Source organism: Cricetulus griseus, chromosome 7 (genome assembly GCF_003668045.3).
Source record: "Cricetulus griseus strain 17A/GY chromosome 7, alternate assembly CriGri-PICRH-1.0, whole genome shotgun sequence".
NCBI lineage: Eukaryota > Metazoa > Chordata > Mammalia > Rodentia > Cricetidae > Cricetulus > Cricetulus griseus.
In genome coordinates, this window is record NC_048600.1 from 128,133,684 (window position 1) to 128,145,726 (window position 12,043).

The 12,043-nt window shown below is 44.3% G+C and overlaps 1 protein-coding gene across 1 annotated transcript; it reads right to left on the reverse strand.

Moving 5' to 3' along the window:
- Positions 1 to 1,122: 1,122 nt before the first annotated feature.
- Sumo2 (small ubiquitin like modifier 2) lies at positions 1,123 to 12,043 on the reverse strand. The gene is made up of 4 exons (NM_001244144.1): positions 11,990 to 12,043; positions 10,403 to 10,534; positions 5,433 to 5,504; positions 1,123 to 1,779 (listed from the first exon to the last, which is right to left on the reverse strand). The coding sequence occupies exons 1-4, from the start codon at positions 12,008 to 12,010 to the stop codon at positions 1,717 to 1,719; spliced, it is 288 nt and encodes a 95-aa protein (NP_001231073.1). The 5' UTR covers positions 12,011 to 12,043; the 3' UTR covers positions 1,123 to 1,716.

A 12,043-nucleotide genomic window follows, 5' to 3' on the forward strand; every position in this document is an offset into this window, starting at 1 on the left:
CTGCTGATCTGTCTCTCTATTTTTCAATTTTTGTTTTTGAGACAGGGTTTCTTGGTGTGGCCTTGGCTGTCTCCCCTGCAATTCACTCTGTAGACCAGGCTGGCCTCAAACTCAAGAAATCCATCTGCTTCTGCCTCCCAAGTGCTGAGATGAAAGGTGTGTGCCACCACCACCAGGCTCACTTTTTTTGTAATGGATTTTTTATGTGTATGGATTTTCATAGGTATTTGTCTGTATACCACATGTATGCCAGGGTGCATGTGTGGACCAAAGAGGACAATTTGTGGGAATTAATTTTCCTTCTACTATGTGGGCTCCAGGAATCAAACCCAGATCATCAGGTTCAGTGATAAGTGCCTTTATATGCTAAGTTGCCTTGCCAGACTTCCTTCTACCTTTGCTTGTATGTCATTTTGCCTATTCCCCTCAGTCTCCACCTCCCCCAATGCTGGGGTTACAGGTATGTATGGGACACCCATATTGTTATGTGAATTCTGGAATCTAAACTCCAGTTCCCATGGTTATCCAGCAAGTATTCTTCCAATGTGCCAGAAACCTTTTTTGAGACAGGGTTTCCCTGTGTAGCTTTGGAGCCCGTCCTAAAACTAAGTCTTGTAGACCAGGCTGGCCTCGATCTCAGAAATCCATCTGCCTCCCAAGTACTGGGATTAAAGGCACGCGCCTGGCACAGTCTGCAGATTCTTGTGCTCACTTCTTTGGTACTTAGGACTGGAGGGTGGGTATCAGATCGGCCTAACTAGAATTAGTTGTAAACCACCACATGGAGGCTGGGAACCAAACCAGTCCTCTAAAGTCTTCTCTTGATCCTTTTTAAAGATCAAGATAAGGTCTCACTATATTCCCCTTGTCGGCCTGAAACACAGCTTGCTTCTGAGTTGCCTGCCTGCCCCCTGCTTCAAGTGGACTAAAGGTCATGTGCCACATCTGACTGCCTTAAGCTGTTTTTTTTTTTCCCTTCTTTTTTTTTTAGACAGGGTCTCTCTGTGTAACTGTGACTATTATAAGACTCCTATGTGCTGGGATTAAAGGGGCAGTATTAAACATTGGTATTAAACATTTTCCTATTTAATATTCCTCAGAATAAAGAGAACAGCTGATTTTAAACAAGAAGTTTATTTAAACAACAAGACGCTTGACTTGAAGGGAAAACTATCTAGGATCATTTTCTTCAAGAGTAATTTACCCCTACTTAAAGACAGATTGCCCTACATGTAACAGCTACGTACAAAAAAGTTATAAAATTGTCCTTGGTTTTACAATGATAAATGAAAAACATTAAAATTCTCCAATCGAACAAGGTATGCAAGGATTTTGTTGTTGGATTCTTTTGTTAAAACATTGAGAGCAAAATAACTTACTGGAAAATAAAGATAAGAGCTGAATGAGCATGCCACTAATGGAGAAAGGGGGATATTTTCACAGAACCAGTACTCCCCACAGACCATCTCCATCTGATGTCAATCAAAACAGAACATTGGCCATTTAGTTTAAAAAAGAAAAAAAAAAGCGCAATATGCTTGTGCACATACACCAGTTACTTTATGTACAATAAAGAAATGGGGACAGGGAAATGAAAGAATAGAGAAAACTATACTGTAGTAGTCAGGATGTGGTGGAACCAAATTGCGGCTTTCTAATTGCGAATGTATTCTTGGTCTATAACAAAATTCTGGAGTAAAGTAGCAGGTTCCCTTTTTAGTAGACACCTCCTGTCTGCTGCTGGAACACATCAATCGTATCTTCATCCTCCATTTCCAACTAGCACAGAAAAGAAAACAAATTTAAGATCAGTGAGGAAGAATTTAAAATGTCTAGTTTTCATATTAAATTTACAGAAAAGTCCCATTCTACGCCAGGCTTCACTATTAGAGATGTCAGCTTCATAAACACTGGGAATGATGACACACACCTGTCTACAACCCCAGCATTATAGAGCTCAAGAAAGGGAAATGAATGTGGTACCAGCCACAGGCTGGTCTCAAACACTTAGCAAACCTACCTCAGTCTGTCAAGTGTTGGATTTAAACAGTTTTAATTAACCTAATCAAATACATGGCTGCACACACTATACACCTATAATCTCAGCACCCCAAAGACTGAGACAGTGCTCTAGATTCTGACACCAGCCTAGATTACAACATGTGATACCCAGTCTTCATAAAAGCCAGGATTTATCATAAGTTAAACATCAAGTTTTAAAACAAGGCTCAATACTCTTAGGAAATAACATATTTATTAAATATCCCCAAAAGAAAGCATTAGGGCAAAATCAAATTTTAAATTATTATGTTAGTAGCCAGGCACAGTGATGCACTTCTGTAACTGAAACTGGCCTGGTCAACATAGTTACTTGCCAGCATTTCTCTGTTTAACAGCCAACTCTCCTGGAACTCTCTCTGTAGACCAGGCTGGCCTCAAACTCAGAGATCCACCTGCCTCTGCCTCCCAAGTGCTGGGATTTAAGTGGTACGCTACCATAGACTAGAGCTTTACTAGTTTAGTAAACCTGTTTAATAAATCTAACTTCAAAATTTGGAATTTTAAGGCTCACTAACCACATTAAGTATAAAACAACCACAATGGTAGTAAGATCCTAACACATATGTCAACACTGTAGAAAGTGAATCAACTCTTTACCTTTAAAAGTTCTTTTTATGGCTCACTGGGTAGTTTGCCCTGACAACCTGAGTCTGAGATTACAGAAAAGTGTAAGAGGAGAATTGAACCTTGAAATTGTTCTGACACCACCTGGCACACACAAACTATTAAAAGGAAAAACAAAAAACAAACAAAAAAACTTTCTAATCTAGCTTAATACCAGCATTTGGGAGGTGCAGACAGGAAAACCAGGAACTAATATCCCCAACAAGGCATGTTTGAGGCCAGTCTGAGCTATAAGAGCTGGTGTGTGTGTGTGTGTGTGTGTGTGTGTGTGTGTGTTGTGTGTGTGAACGGGATGGCCGACACGGACTGGACATGGAACATTTCCTAAAACTTATAAAAGATAAAAATCACAAGCCAGGCCTGGTGGCGCATGCATTTTGATCCCAATATTCTGGAAGCAGAGGCAGGAAGATCTTTGTGAGTTCTAGGCCAGCCTGGTCTACAAGAGCTAGTTCCAGGACAGCCTCCAAAGCCACAGAGAAACCCTGCCTCGAAAAATCAATCATTTTATTGTGAAAATTTAAATGCCTCAAAACACACATACCACATTTACAAAGGAAATGGTAGCACCCTCTTGTGGTTACAAGACATAACTGAAGACTGCCACTGGTGACTTTCTTTAGCACATGTCCCCTTGAAGTCTATCAGGAAAATCACACCTGATGCTTGTGTTCCTGACTACTTAGCCCTCTCCACTATATCATTAAAAAATTATTTTATGTATATAGTTTTCAGGGATATTCAAAACAGGGTTTCTGTGTAGCTATGGGTATCTTGCAATCACAGGTCTCCTGTACAAGAGCAACGAATGCCCTTAAACCACTGAACCACAGCTCCAGACCACTCCCCTCCACTTTGGGGAGTGGGGGTGGGGGGCAGAGATGGGTTAAACAGTTTCACTGTATAGATCAGGCTAACCCAGAAATCACTATAGACCAGGCTGGTCTCCAACTCAGAGATCCACCTGCTGCACCTCCTGAGTGCTGTGATTAAATTAAGGTGTCAGCCACCATACCCTGGTTTTCCAATTTTTATTGGAGAATTAAAGCTGAAATTCAAATCAGGCAGTGGTTCACTTTGAAATTCCAGGAGGCCTTCTCAACGCACTTCAAGGCCAACTTGAGAAACAGCATAGGTTGTCTCAAAAAAAAAAAAAAAAAAAAAAAAAAAAAAAAAAAAGCCAAGCTTGATACTTCTGTAAATTCTATGAGGAAGAGGTATAATCATTACGAACCCCCAAAAACAAAAAATTAAAATCGAAATGCTCAAAGGATCCAATTTAAATTTCTACTCTCACAAGATTTAGGTGATTTAGGCCAGGCAATGGTGGTGCTCTCCTTTAGTCTTAGCACTAGGGAAGCAGAGGCAGGAGGATCTTTCTGAGTTTGAGGCCAGCCTGGTTTACAAGAGCTAGTTCTAGAACAGGCTCCAAAGCTACCCAGGTAAACCCTGTCTCGAAAACCCAAAACCAAACCAAACCAAACCAACAAAAAAACCTGTCTCAAAAAACAAAAACAGTCAAGTGGTGGCACACTCCTTTAATCCCAGCACTTTGGAGGCAGAGGCAGGCAGATCTCGGTGAGTTGAGGCCAGTCTGGGCTGAGAGTTCTAGGACAGGCTCCAAAGCAAAGCTATAGAGAAACCCTGTCTCAAAAAACCAAAAACAAGCAAACAAACAAAAACATTCAGGAATTTAAAGTCTTAACTTTTAAGGAAGTTTTAGAGGAAAAGGATACAATGCTTTCAGACAGAGAAAACTATATATTGCACAAATACAGGAAAACAAAACAAAACAAACCTGAAGTGCTATGTTAGAAAATTAAGGGAGATAACAGCATTCATTAACTTTTGTGACATTTTGAGTTTTGACAAATAGTATGTCTGGAGATCAGAGGGTAGAGCTAGCCACTAGTTAACCATAGAGGTCCAGAGGTCTGTACAGACAGAAGCCAGGAAGTGATATGGCTGGGCAGAGAAGAGTCAGAAATTGGGGTAAAAGCTGAAAGAACAGAGAACTAAAGGATCAGTCAGCCAGTCACCTCTCTGACTCCTCAGACCTAAAAAGGACTGAGATTCTGTCTATATCCCACCTTACTCCTCTCTCTGTCCCGCCTTTACTGATTTAAGTTTATAGAGTCACCCATATGTACACAGTCAAACTTAGCAAACAAGAATGGGAAGACTGAGCTAAGAATAGTTAAAAACGAAAAAATATCCCCCCAAAAAATCCACTTTAGCAGGGCATGGTGGCCCCAGCACTTGGGAGGCAGAGGTAGGTGAATCTGGGTTTCAAGGACAGCATGATCTACAGAGTGAGTCTCAGGGCTACACAGAGGAAACCCTGTCTCAAAAAAATAAAAAGAAACACCACAGGAGGTGGTGGCACAAGCAAGCCAGCAAATAAACAAGACAAAGCACAAGGCTAGAGAGAACAGTGAAATGAGAGTGTTTGCTTACAGGACTTGAGTTTGGTTCCCTGCACCTACATAAAAGCGGACCATTTAGATTCTCAGCATCCATGCTGTTAAGACAGCGGTAACCCCCCAGCACCATGGATGGCAGGGACTGGAGGATCAGTAGCATCCAACCTCCAGGTTCAAGAAAAACCCAGTCTCAAAAGAATAAACTTAGAGCAAAGAGCAGGCACCATGATGTCCTCACTGGCTTTTGTACGCATACACACCCATATATGCAATCATACACATAAGACATAATTCTCTTAAATAGTGCAGATTTTTTTTTTTTACCTGTGCAGGTGTGTCTGTTTCATTGATTGGCTGTCCATCAAACCGGAATCTGATCTGCCTCATTGACAATCCCTAACAAGAGATTAAAAGAAAACAGCATATAATCATTAAAAACTTTTTTTGTAACAGGGACTCACTATGTAGACAAAGCTGGATAAAAACTCCATTTTGATAAAACTACAAATATATGTAGCCATAAAAATTTGAGACATGTATACAATCAGCAATCATTAACATTTTCTATACAACGTTTGGTGTTTCTCATACTTAGAGACCCTGTTTCAAAATGAAGATGGTACACATAACCCTGCAGAAGTACCAGCACTAGGAAGGATCAGAAGTGTGAGCTCAGCATGGGCTACATGAGAGCCAGCACAAAATAAAACACGGAGCTGAAGAGATGGCTCAGAGGTTAAGAGCACTGGCTGCTCTTCCAGAGGTCCTGAGTTTAATTCCCAGCAACATGGTGACTCAAAACACAAAATACAACAAATAAGAGAAAAGGGGGTGATTAAGGCATTTAATTTTTAAACTAAATTTTGAAAACATGGGTATTCACATTTTACACTACCTCTCAATATTGGTCACAATCCAAGTGGTCAGTGTGTTATATGGCTTCTGGCTATTGTTACCAACATAGCAGGGATGCACAGATCAGTGTGCATCCCTGCTGGGATGCTGGTAGTTCTGACAACAGACCAAGGACTCCAATGTTTTGACTTTGACAGTGTTACTGAATGAGGATGCCATAGACATTTCTAGAGGTAAAAAAATGCCAAGTCTGGGCAGACAGTATGGCTCACCAGGTAAAGGTCTTGCCATGAAAGCCTGGCAACCCAAGCCTATGTAAAGCTGGATGGAAAGAACTGACTCCAAGCTGGGGTGTGCTGGCACTTTTAGTTCCAGCACCCAGGAGGCACAGAAAGGTAAAATCTCTGAATTTGAGGCCACCCTCAACAAGTCCACAACAGCCAGGGAAACCCTGTCTCAAACAAAAAAAAGTATTCCCTAAAGTTTTCCTTCAACCACCAAACATAACACACAAAAACAGAGTTGTGAGGTGGCTAAAGCTGTCCAGGCTTGATGCCCTAAGTCTATGAAGTAGGAGATGCAATTACATCAAGTTGTCCTGACGGCTATAGCAAATGGGTAGCTTCCCCCCACCCCTTTAGAAAGGTATTTCTGTTGTTGTGGAGGGTCTAGAAAACCACGGAATTTACCAGGTCTGGTTGCCCCCTCCTTTTTTCAATACAGTTTCACTATATAGTCCTGGTTTGCCTAGAACTTACTATGTAGACTGTGTGTGATGGTGTCAATCCCCTGCTACTGGAGTCAAGACAGTTGTGAGCTGCCTTATGGTGCTGGGAATTGACCCCAGGTCCCCCGGAAGAGCAGCCAGTGCTCTTAACCACTGAGCCACCGCTCCAGCCCTTCCTAATTCTTAAGGAACAAGTTATATGACTCATATAACTCCCTCTTAATTGAAAAGTCATGAGACATCCACCACTGTGGCTAACTGAACCAACCCACCCCAGTTTCTGCCACTGGAGCTTGTAGACAAGTATATAGGATCAAGAATAATTCATACTTTGGTTGGGCGGTGTTGGCCCACGCCTTTAATCCCAGCACTGGGGAAGCAGATCTTAGTCAGTTCAAAGCCAGCCTGGTCTACAGAGTGAGTTCCAGGACAGGCTCCAAAGCAACACAGAGAGAAACCAAACCAAACAAGAAGCTGTTGATGCACTTGTAGGGTTTGATGACTCACCAGTATGGTGTTGGAAGATGTCAAGGGTTACAAAAATTACATCAGGTTTTGCTAAATGAAAGTAAAACAATGCTGGTTCCTGGAGAAGTACCTCAAGTATGAATGGATTCCTTGACTTATGCTAGATTCGGGCCTTTTTTATGCCTTTAATGTTTAAAAGTGAGGTTTTCATTAAAGGGAAATACTTTCAATGAAATTATTCTAAACTTTCAGAAAATGGGAATCTTGTTTTTTCTGAACCAGGCATTCATATTTACATATTTAACAGACACTAACAAAAGCTGCCAGGTGGGTGCTAGAAATGGAATCTGGAACCTCTAGATAACTGCAGCCAGTTTCCTTTTTTAAAGTACAAGTAATTAAAGTTGGGTGTGGTGCACACGCTTTTACTCCCAGCACCCAGGAGGCAAAGGCAGGTGGATCTCTGTGAGTTCAAGGCCAGCCTGGTCTACAAAGTGAGTTATAGGACAGCTAGGGCTGTTATACAGAAACTGTCTAGAAAAAATAAAATGTAGAAAATTAAGATTTCCCCATGGGCTGGAGACATGTCTCAGATGTTAAGAGCACTGACTGCTCTTCTAGGGGTCCTGAGTTCAATTCCCAGCAACCACATGGTGGCTCACAAGCATCCATTATGAGATCTGGTGCCCTCTTCTGGTGTGCAGATATACATGGAATCGGAATGTTGTATACATAATAAGTAAAATCTTAAAAAAAAAAAAAAAAGCCGGGCGTTGGTGGTGCGCGCCTTTAGTCCCAGCACTCAGGAGGCAGAGGTAGGCAGATCTCTGTGAGTTCGAGGCCAGCCTGGTCTCCCAAGCGAGTGCCAGGACAGGCTCCAAAGCTACACAGAGAAACCCTGTCTCCAAAAACCATAAAATAAAAAAAGATGAAATGTCAGCTTCTTGGTGCCAGAGCTCCAGGCACAGAGGGTGAGAAAAGAAATCTGAGAGTGGTGAATGTTCAATGGAAGATACCAAATAAGCCCAACCGCCTCTTACTGGGGACTGAAACCTGGGCCTCCCCATGGCAGGCAAATGCTCTACTACCTATATTCCCAAGACTAATAATTTCACTAACACCCCCAACCCCCCACCCTGCTGGAGAGATGACACAGCAGTTAAGAGCACTGGATGCTCTTCAGAAGACCCAGGTTCAATTCCCAGCACCCACATGGCGGCTCACAACCGTCTGTAACTCCAGTTTCTGAGTACCTGACACCTCCATACAGATATACATGCAAGCGAAACACCAATACACATGAAAAGAGAAAAAACATTTAAAAAAAAATTTAAAAAATCTTTTACTTACTGAGTGTGTGTAGAAGCATGCTCTGAGTGCTGGAAACAGATCAGTGGCAGATGCCTGCCTAGCATGGAAGACTATGATTTTGTTACCTGTGAGGTCGCACATGCACCACAAAACAGGCATGGAGGTTTTGGGACAACTTCAATTTTTAGGAGCCAATGGTTCTCTCCCCCTACTGTGGGTTTCAAAGACTGAATACAATCAGGCTTGCACAGCCACCTAGAAAGGCCCCTTCCCAAATCCTTTATTTGACTTACTCTTTAGGGAGATTTCACCAAAAATTGAGAGTATATAAATTATGTGTAATGAGCCCAAGTGGTGACACACACCTTTAATTCTAGCACTTGGGAGGCAAAGACAAATTTCTGTGAGTTAAAGGGAAGACAAATTTAAGTGTAAGATGCTAACAAATTAAAAAACAAAAAAAAGAGCCTGCAAACAGCTTTCTATTATCACATTTTAAAGGAGGCATAAAACAGGAAGTATGAAGGCACATGCCTAAAAATCCAACCAATGGGGAAGCCGAAACTAGAGTACAGAGTTCAAAGCCAATCTATGCACAAAATAAGGTCACTGTCTTGAAAATCAAAATGATTTCCACTACTTAGACAATCAGTGTAGATCAAGAAAAAAAAATTCTACTTCTGCCATTATTACAACTGATGAACTAACTGGTATGGAAAACAGAGATGTCATCTTTACATTTGCCTTTGCTTGGCTGGGTGTTGGTAGCACAGGCCTTTAATCCCAGCACTTGGGAGGCAGTGGTAGGATGATCTCTGTGCATTCAGTTCTAGGACATCCAGAGCTACAGAGAAACCCAGTCTCAAAAAGCCAAATAAATGAACAAAAATCTCTGGTTTGCTATCCCAGAGATGAGGTGGAAAAGGAAGAGGACTGTCTGAGGCAGACTAGTCTAACACAGCACATTCTAGTCAGCCAGTGCTCCACAGGAAGACCCCGTATCAGAACAAGCCAAACAAACAAAGAACTTTATAGCTAGCTTTCTATTTAATACACAAATATCCCCATAATATAAAAGTAAAGTGTTCGAAGCTGGAGAGAGGGCACAGCAGTTAAGAGCACTGGCTCTTCTTCCAAAGGACCAAGGTTCAATTATCAACACCCACATGGCTGCTCAAAACTGCCTGTAACTCCAGTTCCAGGGGATCTGACACCCTCACAGACACACATGCAGGTGAAACACCAATGCTCCTGGAGTAAAAATAAAATTATACACACATAGTTCATGCTTTACTCAAAAGGATGAAAACTTCCTAAAATCTGGTGCTGGGTGGGTACCTTAATGGAACACTTAATGTTTAGCAGGAATGAATCTGGTTTCAACCCCAAACACACCGTGCACCACACACTATGGTCTCAAAATTCTTAAAAGGTTATAATTGACACACTTCAGAAAAACTGCAATACCCAAAACTTAAATTGGTTAAAACTCTCTTTCTCTTTTTGAGACAGAGTTTCTCTGCGGTGTAGCCCTGGCTGTCCTGGAAGTAGCTCTGTATAGCAGACTGAGGTTTTCCTGCCTCTGCTTTCTGAGTGCTGGGATTAAAGGCATGTACCACCACCACCACCAAGACCCACAGATTTTTCAGGTGTTTTGACAGTGAGTAATGCCTAAATGATAAAAGAAAAAAAAAGTTTACAAAATCCATTTTCTTCCTCATGGAAGTGCAAGTGTATCTCCTTTGTAACTTGTAAAGGAGCCTTATGGACTAATGAGGTGTTAATGGGTTAGCACCGTTATCATAACACTAAACCCGCCAACTATACTATACAATCACAGTCCCCTTACCAAAACTAATCAAGGCAATATGCTAGTCTATTTTCTACACATAATTTGGTTGTGTAAGTGGAAGCACACTCATCAGTTCCTCACCTGTCGTTCACAATAGGCTTTCATTAGTTTACTAAGTGGTGTATGCCTCTTAATCTTAAACTGCACCACAGAACCATCCTGCCCCGCCACCTTCAAATTAATATGATCGTTGTTCTCAGTCTTGACTCCTTCCTGTTGAAAGAAAAATAAGAGTGTAATTTGGAAACTGTGAAACACAAACACCTTTAGAGCAGCAGTCCAAAGGCTTCCGAATCAACAGGTTTCCCTCATTCTCTATCCAACAGCATACAGCTGTTCCCAGCAGCCGATCTGAAAGAGGAGACAGCAGCCTGCAGCAAGTGTTACAAGGCTGTTACAGAAACACTGATACTAGCAACCGCAACAATGCACTTACAACAAACAGCCTCATTCCATTTACTGTAATGCTGTTGAGGATGAATTTTTTAAAATGTCATTATCTCCAAATTTTTTGCTACCCATAAGGCCGGTTGTCCTTTCTCTTTCCAAAGGGTTTTAAGTACAGCTACTGAAGCGGGGAGGAGGGCGGGGGGGGGGATAGGGGGACACCCATACCTTGCATTTCAAAACTCATTGCTACCTTGTTAAAGTAAGCAAACTCCGCTCAATGACCATATCAAACACATTTTTAAAAATCAAAACAAAACAAAAACCTCAACTGAGGGATGTTCCGATTCTCCCTTTAGCATCGGCAAATTAGCAATCGACCCTATTAGCTGCTTCATTTTTGGCGCACGGCTTCTCTCCCCCCCCTTGGCTGTCACGGATCGAACACTCGGCCTCCGTGCAAGCCTTCCCGCGGACTGCGACCCAAACCGAACTCCAGCAAAATCAAACGTCAATGTCCAAGGATTCTTTCGGCCTGCGTCCCCCTCAAAGTAGAGTCAAGGCGGGAGGGGGTGCCCTAGACACGGCCGCGCGTCCCCTCGCCCGCCCGCCCGCCAGCCCGCGGCCAAGTCTCCCGGTGGTGCCTCAGAAGGCGCGTTTTCAAGTTGAGCCTTGCGCTCGCACCTCAGACTCCAGCTACCTCGAGCCACAGCACATGGTCCCCGCCGGGATCCGGGTTTCTGGGCGCTGCCCCTCCCCCGCGGGCCTCGCGGGGACCCACTCCGGAATCCCCCGCGCGGGGCGGCCGTGCCGGGCCATTGATTCGCGCGCGGCCCCCGCCCGCGAGGGGAACCCCGGCCTGCAGCCGCCCTCCTCCTCCTCCTCCTCCTCCGCCGCCGCCTCCTCCACCGCCGCCGCCGCGGCCGCCCCGGGCTCCGCGCGCCCAACGCTCTCCTCACGCACGCCGGCCGCCGCCGAGGAGCCAGCGCGGGGCCGCTGGGCCCGCGGGCTCCCGCGATGCGCCGCCCGCCTCGCGCGCCGCGCGCGCTCCGAGGCCTGGGGGGGGAGGGAGGGAGGGAGGGCGGCGGGCCTCCTCGGGCGCGGGCGGGAGGAAGGGAGCGAGAGGCAGGAAAATGGCGCGGAGCGCCGGGCCTGAGCCGCGGCCGGCCCGTGGGGGGCCCGGGGCAGGAGTGGGAAGCCCGCGGCGGGCTTCGGCCGGACCCCGGGCCGCGCCACCCACCGGCCCGCGCGGCGAGGCGGAGACGGCGGCGCCGCGCTCACCTTGGGTTTCTCGTCGGCCATGGCGAGCGCCGGAGTCTCCTCAGCTGCCGCTTC

Coding starts and splice junctions, on each gene's coding strand:
- Sumo2 (NM_001244144.1), bottom strand. CDS start 12,010: ATGGCCGACGAGAAACCCAAG. Junction 10,535..11,989: donor TGGCCGACGAGAAACCCAAG/GTGAGCGCGGCG, acceptor TTCTTTCAACAG/GAAGGAGTCAAGACTGAGAA. Junction 5,505..10,402: donor AAGCCTATTGTGAACGACAG/GTGAGGAACTGA, acceptor ATCTCTTGTTAG/GGATTGTCAATGAGGCAGAT.